Raw genomic sequence first — 11059 nt, 5'->3', positions numbered from 1 at the left:
GTTGAATGTTGAGCATATCACGAACATAGCGTATTGCACCTCTTCGATATGGGATTTCAGCTTCCCCTTGAATAACTTGTGTGATTTGAACCCGTGCATAATCATTTGAAATTATGTCACCATGATATGAAAAGAAACCAACCGCCTCAATTATGACACCCTCAGCCACAACATTGTCAATGTTATCCGAACATAATTTTACACATTGACTTACATCCTCATAGACCATTGGTTGTTCTTGATGTTCATAGTTGCAAATCGATTCTTGGTAATTAAATATTAAAAAACATGTTCATTTAAGAATCCTAAAAAAAATTCGCCAAAGTTTCCCCTATTTCTACAACATTTCCAAATTTAATAACTATCTAATAATGCACGCAAGTAATTAAATCAGACATCAAGAAAAAATAATCACAAAAGCATTTAACAATATAATAATTGCCACCCATCCAACCGCAGTATATTTATATCGCAGAACATACTTCACTACGGATGAATATCTAATATATTCAAACTCCTCTATTAGCTTTATAATTAGTAAAAATTTGTTGGTCAATAATGTACCTTTAGCTAGAAATCAATAATCACCAATATTTTGATTCATTTTCTAATAACAATCCACAACCAACAATATTAATTAATGCAATTTAAAAAATGTTCAAATTAAAATCATTGTTTCAATTGCTTTGATATTGCATTGAACAAAAAATAATAATTATGAATTCAGACAGGAAAATGAAATGAAACAAATTTAATACTTTTTCTGAATCCTAAGTCCAATAATCCAAAGAAAAATTAGTTAAAACAAAGAATATATATATATATATATATATATGTATATGATAATGAAATAGACAAGCCACCATCCCAAAGACAAGTTTGTACAGCAAGAGCCTCTTTTTTTTTGTTGTCTCTATCTATGTCTCCCTTTTATCCTAAACAACATTACTTGCAAAATAACTTAAACATTACATCTCACAACACAATCTTTGTTCAAAAATAACTTAAAAGATTCATTCTTAAAAGATTATCTTTCTCAAAATAATTTCAGTAGCAAAGTGAAAAATGGTCTTTGAGGAGTAAAATTCAAACAAATAATACCTCAAATTTACAACCACATGCTGTAATTAGAAAAAGTTTCCAATTCATTAAATTAAAAGAGACCATAACAACGTTATATGGAGAAGACGAAGAGCAAAAGATCACCATTTAACAACGAAATTTTATTTTATGCAGCAAATAATAGTTGTTGTAATGCTAGTGAGGTAACTCAACTATAATTTGTTTTTAGAAACTATTTGGCAAAACAAAGTATTTTACAGCAATGAGACTAAAGTAAACACTCGTAAAAGAACTAGAAAATACCTCTTTTACTCAATTTTGTAAAAGTGTATAGGACTCTAATGGTCGGCACGATAGGGATAGCAACCTAAGGCAGGGGAAAGTCATAATCAACACTCAAATAGAGGAATAAAAAATATTTGTTCTTGAGAGAACTATCAGTATGAAATACTAAAAAACAATTTTTTATATACTATCAAGATATAATTAAACCGTGTCTCAAGTAATAGAAAATCAGTCCCTACACCGTTACTAGAGAAGCTCACTGAAAATTTGAACATAAGAGATGAGAAGAAACAGCCACCAAGCTTTAAAAACTCACATTGTTTTCTTTCAAGACATAGCTTTGCACAGGCTCCTTTCCTTCTAAGCATGAAGTTGCTTGACCCTAACCTTAAAGCTCAAATTAATGGAGTTTAAAGTGAGTGTGAAACTCAAAATAAAATAGAAGAAGAACTCTAAGATATTCAATGGCAGGAGAAGGAAAAAGAGGAGCACAAACATACCATGGCTTTTGATGCTTGAAACCTAGTTTTCCCAAGGTGCATCCATGGAGAAGAAAGAAGATTTATAATTGAAAAAGACCATTATTAGTCAATACAGTAAATAATTAGTGATACAACTAAAACATTAGAAATTCTTCACATAAACTCTTTCACATTTCCACGCAGCCCCAACCAGAAAAAAAATGGTGGAAAAAATGCAAAACAGGGAAAAAAGAATAAAGAAAAAAGTGTACCTTTAATAGTTTTATGAACTGCTCCGACGGATTTGGACGAATCTGGAATGGATGATCGAGTCTCATGGGATTTGGGCAAGGGTTTCTGGGTTTGGGCGAGATGGTTAGGTTGTCGAGGTTGTACTGGTATGATGAGTACTACTGTGATTTTAGGGATGACTTTTTATCCCGGTTTTTAACTAATAACCGGGATAAAAGGTTCCCCTAAAAAAATTAATCCCTGTTTGGCAAACCCATAAAAATTGAATCTTGAACTTATTTTTTTGCCTTTAATATTTTTTTTTTTAACATTCTACCAAACAAAGCCCTTGTCTAAAAAAATATTTGCTACATATTTGAGGCATCAAATCTAAAAGTGGGATAAAAAGTCTCAATATACCTTTTATCCCATTTTTTATTTTTGTTAACTAAAAAAGTGGGATAAAAGGTCCCTTTTCTTGTAGTGTAAATACAAGAAAATACATATATTTCAACTCCAGTAAGTAATTAAAGAGCATCAACCACATGTTTCACGGTAAAGGAATACCAGTGTCCTTTAGAAAATACGTCCCCAAACATGAAGGAGTTCTCATCAATATTCTCTTTGGATATGTTAGCATAAAATTCTCTGACAATCAAAACTGATCAAAGTATCCAACCATTGTCTTTCTTTCAATAGATTATGAACCCCAAATGGCTGATGAGAAAGCACATTAAATTTTTTCTCAACAGTAAAACTCATTCTCTTGTAAAATTCCGTACCTCTAGCATGATCATTATAACAAAATAATGAGAATGAGGCTTGAAGTTTTCAAGAGTCATACTAGAAGGCCTTTTTCTCTTTGGAGGAGGAGCACTTTTTGGAGAAACCGTGGGACGTTTGCCTTGGGCTTTCTATTGAGGAGCAACAGTGATAGTTTCTGCAGTAGTAGGTTCATATGCTTGTTCCTCACTTTCAGCGCCTGATTCATTAACATATGGCTCTTTTGCTTGATACTCCTCACTTATATCAGACCCAGCCTCTGAGTCTTAATCAATTATTTAAGATTCTTCTTTTGGTTTAGATTTGGATGAAGAACGTGATGGAGGATGGTCTTTTAGGTTCTTTTACCGAGATGAGAAGGTACAAATTTCTTTTCTTTTGACAACCCAAGATGATGGAGCACCTCAGGTTTCTTCAATCTAGAGGTCCTATACCTTGTTCAAGAGTTCATAGTTGGCAATGGAAGAATCACTCTTTCAGTATTGGAAACACCTTTGAGAGAAGAATAAGATTTTGACAAGGTGTGGTCAAATGAATGGGATTCATTATGACCATTAAGGCCAAGAGTTGGGGAAGCTATTGGAGAAGCAACCAATGGAGGCGAGTTCACATAAATAGTTAATTTCCTTGCCTAGGATTTTGGATTTCTGGTCGAAATAGTGTTGGGTTGTCTGTCCTAAATAAAATATATTTCAATATAATCAGATTTACTAATTAATAAAAGATCAGAAATAATTTGATGTTGCATGGTTCACATGATTTATTTCATGATTATGTTTAATGTATAAATTCTATTAAGTCCAGAACATATAAATATATACATTTATTCATGATTATAGTGTCGTCAGCACAATGGAATATAATCACAATTATATGTTCAAAAGTAGGGCTGAGCATGGGTTGGGTTGGCCGGGTTAAGGCTATTTTAATGACCCAACCCAATAACATTGGCCAAGAAATTTTCAACCCAATGACATCCTGAATTTTTTCTAACCCAACCAATTTTTTCCTTTTATGGGTTGGGTTGGGTTGGCTTGGGTTGGGTTGGGTTACAACCCTTATGTCATATAAAAAAAATCAGATTTTCATAAAAGTTCAAACATAAACGTAAGCATCCAAAGTTAAAGAAATTACAATCATCCAAAGTCTTAAAACATTAAAATTACAATCATCCAAAGTCTTAAAACATTAAAATTACAATCATCCAAAGTCTTAAAACATTAAAATTACAATCATCCAAAGTCTTAAAACATTAAAATTACAATCATCCAAAGTCTTAAAATATTGAAATCATCCATAACAAACTTGAAGAAAATAAAATAAGTTCTCATGTAGGCCTCAATCAACAATGTCAATAATACTCTTTGGTTTTGGTGATGTAGCCTTGAGGTCAACTTTATTTTATACAATAATGAAAAATAAAATCAATCAAATTATTATAAATATACAAACATAATAAAACAAAGATCATATTCAATTTTTGTCAAGAAAATTACCTTGTTCAAGAAAATCATAAGCTTGAATTTCATCCAAATACTCCCTCATTTGAATCCCCTCATGATTTCCTTTCATCCAATTTTGAGTGCAAACTAATGCCTCCACCATTTTAGGGCTCAAAGAACTCCTCAAAGAGTTTAAAATGCGTCCACTAGGACTAAATGCAGATTCAGAGGCCACAGTTGACACATGAATAACAAGTATATCTTTAGCAATTAATGACATAATTTTATACCTACTAGAGTTATCCTTCCACCAAAGTAGTTAGTCAAATGAGGGGGTCAATGGGTTGACAGGATCGTCAAGCAAATATCGCTCCACATCGTTCATTTGGTCATCCACAACCATCTGTCGTTGCTGTAAGTAATTTGCCAATAGTCTACTCCTATTGGATTCTTTGAGATCACGAGTTGGTACTAGTGAATCACTTTTGGTAACCTACACATATAGCAAACAAGAAATTCCATTTACAAACAAAATTAAATAAAAATCACTCAAAGTAAATAAAAAAAGAGCAACTTACCTTATCATCTTTATTCCCATTCATCGCATTATAGGAAGTGAACAAACGTTGAAGGACTTGTTCCACGTTAACAACGATTTTAGCAACAATTTCAGCTTCGTAAATGGTCTCAAACAAATATTTCAAATACTTTAACTTGTACCTTGGATCAACCACAATAGCCAAAAATAAAAAAGGATTGATATTTTCAGCATTGCCCCAATATTTGTCATACTTCCTTCTCATATTGGCAGCCATGGTAGATAGCAAAGGGTCACTACTACCACACAAATCTCCCAATTGAGTGTGTATCTCACATATCTCATGATAAAAGTTGTTAGAAGTTACATGTAATGAACCACTAAACTTTAAAGTAACTTCATAGAAAGTTTTAAGAAATTTGACAAATACCGTAGCACACTCCCAATCACTAGAAGAAGGTGGTCCAACCCTCTTTTTTTCCATTTTCTTGTTCCATGAAGTAACTCACAAACTTCTCATCATCATCTTCATACCTTGCAAAAGCTTTTTCAAACTTTAAGGCAACATTTAACATCATGTAAGTCGAGTTCCATCTTGTGGGAACATCTAAAATTAACCACCCCTTGTATAAAAAGAAAATAAATCAGCAAATAAAAATAATACTAAAATTACTCATAATAAAAAAAAATCAGCAACTAACCTTGTAATCAATTCTTACTGTTTCCGCACAAACTTTGAACTTTTGCGACTTTGCAGGAGATGACCGAATATATCTTACACAGTTACGAATGGCAGCAATAGAGTCATGCATGTCTTTCAAGCCTTCATTCACAATTAAATTTATTTTTTTTTTTGGAAATCAGCAGTGTTTTTCATTACTCCAAATAACATTTACATCTTGATCAGCTCCTTTTATAAACAAGGACTGATAGTAATTACCCCAACCTGATTACAAAACTTACAACTATTACAACTCACTATACCAAATTGTATCACCTATGGACACTTTTTTAGGCCATATACTTTGTATTCTAATCTTACATGTATGTTTAATCAACTGTACAATTGTCTTCGGATCTTCTTGCGTTTGCTGCCATAGCCGAGCATTCCTATTCCTCCATATTTGATACAAAAGGGCAGCACAAGCAGCAGCAAAAACCTGCTTTCGGAAAGCAGAGTATGACCTTTTTTCTATAACACGCACAATTAAATTTATTATGTGAGCACCACACCTAAAATGCATGAACTCGCCTTCAAGAAGAGATCCATTCCATGCATTTACCCTCCTCTTCAAAAAGGAAATAGCCACATCATTAGCTGATGCGTTATCAACAGTCACAGAAAAAACCCTTTCTATTCCCCAACCGAGCAAACAAGCTTCCGTCACCTTACCAATTGTCTCACCCTTATGATTAGGAATTTGACAAAAATTTATGATTCTTTTTTGCAAACTCCAATCACTGTCAATATAGTGTGCAGTGAGACACATGTAAGACATTTGAGTAGAGGATGTCCAACAATCTGTTGTTAAACATACTCTTTGTCCATCCTTAGTTAGCTCCATCTTTAGTTTCATTCTATCCTCACAAAACATTTTGTGTATGTCCCTAGTAACCGTAAATCTACTAGGGAGTTGAAACTTAGGTTGCAACTCTTGAATAGGTTCCTTAAAGCCTTCACCATCTACAACACTAAAGGCTTGCTCATCCTTCACCACAACCTTCGCTAAAGCTTTCTGACATCTGTCCTTGTTGAAAGTGACCGCCAACAAATTTGACCTACTACTACCATTACCACCACTTTGAAAGCTAAGTATTTTTTGTTTCTTATCCGAGACCCTATGTGGATACTTCTTACATTGGTTGTTCAAATGCGTCCACAAACTAGTTGTACCAACTCTCCTACTATCACAAGCATAATTTTTTCCACAATAGTTACAAGTGCATCTAGGATCTTTTGGATTTCCATTTGGGACTTTAGTGAAGTGATCCCAAATGGTAGAAGTTCTAGAGGCTTTTTCTTATTTGAGAGTTGTTCATCATTGTCTTCCTTTTTGGGTGACTTAAGTTCAATAGGAGTGGTAGTATTTGGGGTAGGATTTTGGGTGGTGTTTGGGGTAGTGATTGGAGTGGTAATACTAGTTGGGGGGGGGGGGTAAGATTTGAGGTGGTGTGTAAAGTAGGACTTTGGGTAGCATTCAAGGTAGTGTTTGGATCATGCAATTCACCTAATTGAGAAGAAGTTGGTACAATAAACTTATCCATCATGGCTGCCAAAAAAAATTATATAAACAATTAAGCAACATATTAATGTTAAACAATCACATAGATTATGGACTAACCAAACACACATTAAACATTATTGCTCATAATCATTAAATGCAAAATCAATACTTTATTTAGAGCATCACAAACTTATGAAAACACATACCTCCCATATTGGCATTTTCCATTTGAGCTATGACACCAAAATCTTCAATGTGAATGTGTCTCCAAGATGGTAGAAGAAGAAGTAGAAGAGGAGCTTATGAAAGCAAGCCCTTTTCTTATCACCACACACACTCTCTCATCATCATACTAACACATATTAACCCCTTATATATATCCAACACCTAACCCTAAGGGGTTTTATTAGGCTTATTGGGTTAATGAGTATAATTAGTGGTGGACTATAATTTAATGGGCTAATTATAGTTTTAGGGTGCTCTCATATGCCTCTAATACATTTATTAATTATTAACCATCCCATTATGGTAGTGAATAAATATTAGGCACATAGTTAATGATTGTGTTTATGGTAGTAAGCTCATGATTATATTAGTCCACAATAATAATTCTAACAATTAAAACAATAACACAAATCACTAGCAAATAATATATTTATTTGCCAATGTAGCAAATAATATTATACTTTAAATATAATTAATTTATTATTAGTGACTTTTTTAGATTGAAATACATTGGTTATTTTTTATCTCTTTTACAAAAATTAATAAATTCATAAAACATATGTTGAATCAATATATAACATTGAGTAAATATACAATATATACATTAAGAAAACTCTTAATTTCTAAACTTTCTCATATCAAAATCTCCAATTGATTAACAAACATCATTCACAAGATTACAACCACCAAAATTCAGAAATAACAAATTTATAATAATATAAATATTTAAGGGACTATTTAACGGAATAAAAGAATCAAGAACCTACAATAATACATAAGCCATAATATACTATTTTGACTATTTCAAACATACACAAATTTCTTTTTTGGATAAAAATATACAAATGTTAAAATATGACATATTTTGTCTTCTGTGCTTAACTTTTCATTACCTTACTCATATTTTTTAATTACTATTGTCTTTATAACACACACATAGGAACAGGATCAAAATATTGACTTTTGTACAACAAAAATATATTTGGAGACATTCACAGCAGAAAAAAAAAATCTTGTTCACAGAAAAAATCTCAATCGGATAGAAGAACATACATACATACATGACCTAGAACACATTCACAGAAAAAAAAAATCTTGTTCTTTAAAATCACACTCATCACCATTCTTCATCGTTATAAAAAATCAAACTAACCTTCAGATTCGCGCACAACTTTTGGGCGCACGGCTGGTGGCGGCCTGGGTGGGCGCACAACTGGCGCTGGGTATAGAGTTCAGTGGTTCACGGCTGGGCTGGGCACTGGATTTTTTCTTTTTTTTTGGAGAAATTGTGGCTGCTGCTTTACTTTGTGTGTTAGGACTTAGGGTTTGATTTGAATAGAGAGAAAAGAAAATAATATATATATATATATGTTTAGGGTTTTTTTTTATTTGGGTTGTGGCTTAATGTATATAATATATGTATATACTTTTATTTTTTTTGCTTGGGCTGGGCTGAACGGTGCGGGTTGGGTTCATTGGGTTAGAAAAATACCAAGCCGAAATCAACCCAATAGTAGCATGTTATATTTTTATCAACCCATATGTATTTCGGCCCATAAAAAATGACCATGCTTCGGCCCATTTTGGGTTGGGTTGGCAGGGTTGGTCGGCCCATTGTCAACCCATGCTCAGCCCTATTCAAAAGTTTAAGTCTCATGATTTGTCAGTTCACTGGATTTAGACTGCCATGATAATTGGCAATAAGGTATACTTACCCCTTGGATAAGTGTTATGTCCTTTCCAGGATATTGGAAAAGTTTACCAGACTCAGATGTATAGAGTATACATTGAATTAGACCGATATTGAACTTGGACAAGATATCATAAACTTACAGTTATATCTTTCTAAGTCAATATCCAGTTACTCTTGTTCATCAATCTGCGAGCCATCATCAATTCCACCTCGCGATCATTGGAAATGATCTTATTTTAAGCAAATTCAAATATATTTTTAATGAACTTGTCATCTTATATATATTTTCATTGCTTACGTGAGTAGTTAAATTGTCTACCCACGTGTTGGGTTTATGTTTTTTTTCAAAACATTTGGATGTCTCATTTAATACTTTCCCCTAGCGCGAGCCGTTAGTATTCAGCTTTATGCGCCAGTCATAACTTTTGATTTTCCTTTCTCATCAGATAGGTTATAAATCAAAAATTACAGTTGTTTGATCCCTTTCTCGTCAGAAAGGTTTGATCAAGGCGTTGCAACGATTCGACCCCTCTTATGTCAAAAAAGTTTGGTCAAGGAGTTATAACAGTTCGACCCCTCTTCCGTCAAAATGGTTTGGTCGAGGCCCTTTTTAAAAAAAATTCAAAAAATTTTATTTTTTTGAAACGATGGGTTTGCATTGTACTATGTATTTCCAGATCAATTCCGGTTAATCATACATATATGCCCCTCAAGTAATTTTAAAGGATTTACACTTTATAATTACTTGTTTGAAAGAAATGATTATTTTATTCACAACTGAAATTTAAAATATTTCATCAGCAATGTGATTTACAATCATTAATCTCAAAAGAACTTCCCCAGTTCAATTGCTTATCTTATCAATCCTCTAGGAGCGCGTGGTTTTGATAAAATGGGTTTTGATGTTCAGGGTGAATCCCTAACATACTCCCCTAATTGTTTCAATATCCAGGGTCAATCCCTGACATATTCTGGGGTTCCAGGTGAAGTAATCCTTGTTTTAGTTCTGTCTTCGACTGTCACTGGTTGACGTTCAGTTATGGAAACCATAGCGAGCCAATATCTACTCAGGTCACAATTCTTTTACACAATTGCTTTACCGGAGTAACAACCCTTTGTATTCTTGTGACCCGCTCCCTTTCGAGATAACCAAAGTGTCCCTTCTTCTCGCGGAAGAGGGTTATAATCTTTAGTCACTCGAGTTATTGGAAAGATCGAACTGATCATAGGCATCTTCCTGCCCATTTATATATCGTTGAAGGTGTCCTTGCGATATGAGACTTTCTATCTCATCTTTCAATTGACGACACTCTTCCGTGGTATGACCAATATCACCATGATATTCACACTGCCTATTTGGATCCCTTTTGCGCCTCACATGTTTCATAGGTCTTGGCTCACCAAAAACGGCTTCCTGTACAAGTGCGAGGTAGATTTTTTCCCAAGTTTCATTGAGCTCGGTATATTCGGCATAAAGAGGAATATATTTGTTGGGCTTCTTATCCTTGAGCAGCCTTTTGGGATTTTTTTTTATCCCGAGGCCTCCAAATCAGGTTTTCCAACAGTATCGTGCTCCGGTTGTCTCATGGGCTTCGTGACCTGATGCCCTCTAAACTTATTCTCCAACTCGCTCATTCGTAAATGGGATGAATCCTTTGGCCTTGAACCGAGTCGTTCACGTAGGTCAGGATTCTTCAAGTTTAGATGTTCTCGTAGATCACTCTTGTCATGATAATGGTCGGACCTTGCCCTTCCTCTCAAGGTTTGACTCACCTTTTTCTTCTTACAAGGGTTTGCACGAGTTTCATTCTAATGAGCCTGAATAGTGGGTTGACGATTTTCGTCCAATGTTCCGCGTATTTCAGGCTGCGTCTCTAGGTTTTCCTCAGTTCCCTCAAGTTGCATTTCCTGAGGGTTCTGAGTATATCTCTGGGTTATCCTCTGCCCCTTGGTCTGCGAGCTGTGAGGTTTGCCTTGTGAATCTCTTTTCCTAAGGTCAGGTTGATTTTGGGTACCATTTTCCCGCGCTACCTTTACTGTAGCTATTTCTTGCTCTAACTCGGCATTACGCCAGTTTACTTCCTCCAATCGATGCCTAAGATGGCGGTTTTCTA

The 11059-nt window shown here is 34.2% G+C and overlaps 1 protein-coding gene across 1 annotated transcript; it reads right to left on the bottom strand.

Annotated features, from left to right (window-relative positions):
* Positions 1 to 4296: 4296 nt before the first annotated feature.
* On the bottom strand, positions 4297 to 5628 carry LOC133035438 (zinc finger BED domain-containing protein RICESLEEPER 1-like). Its single transcript, XM_061111299.1, has 3 exons — positions 5504 to 5628; positions 4843 to 5425; positions 4297 to 4757 (listed from the first exon to the last, which is right to left on the bottom strand). Exons 2-3 carry the CDS (start codon positions 5284 to 5286, stop codon positions 4584 to 4586), a joined length of 618 nt encoding a protein of 205 aa, XP_060967282.1. The 5' UTR covers positions 5287 to 5425; positions 5504 to 5628; the 3' UTR covers positions 4297 to 4583.
* Positions 5629 to 11059: the final 5431 nt, after the last annotated feature.

The sequence above is a fragment of the Cannabis sativa genome, chromosome 3 (assembly GCF_029168945.1).
Source record: "Cannabis sativa cultivar Pink pepper isolate KNU-18-1 chromosome 3, ASM2916894v1, whole genome shotgun sequence".
NCBI classification, from domain to species: Eukaryota; Viridiplantae; Streptophyta; class Magnoliopsida; order Rosales; family Cannabaceae; genus Cannabis; species Cannabis sativa.
The sequence above is the reverse complement of the archived record's forward strand: the minus strand, read 5'-3'. Positions and strand labels throughout refer to the sequence as shown.

Bases quoted from the DNA above. Each gene is read 5' to 3' on its own strand.
- LOC133035438 (XM_061111299.1), bottom strand. From the start codon at position 5,286: ATGGAAAAAAAGAGGGTTGGACCACCTTCTTCTAGTGATTGGGAGTGT. The intron at 4,758-4,842 runs GTAAGTTGCTCT...CTATATGTGTAG, and splicing joins ATGGGAATAAAGATGATAAG to GTTACCAAAAGTGATTCACT.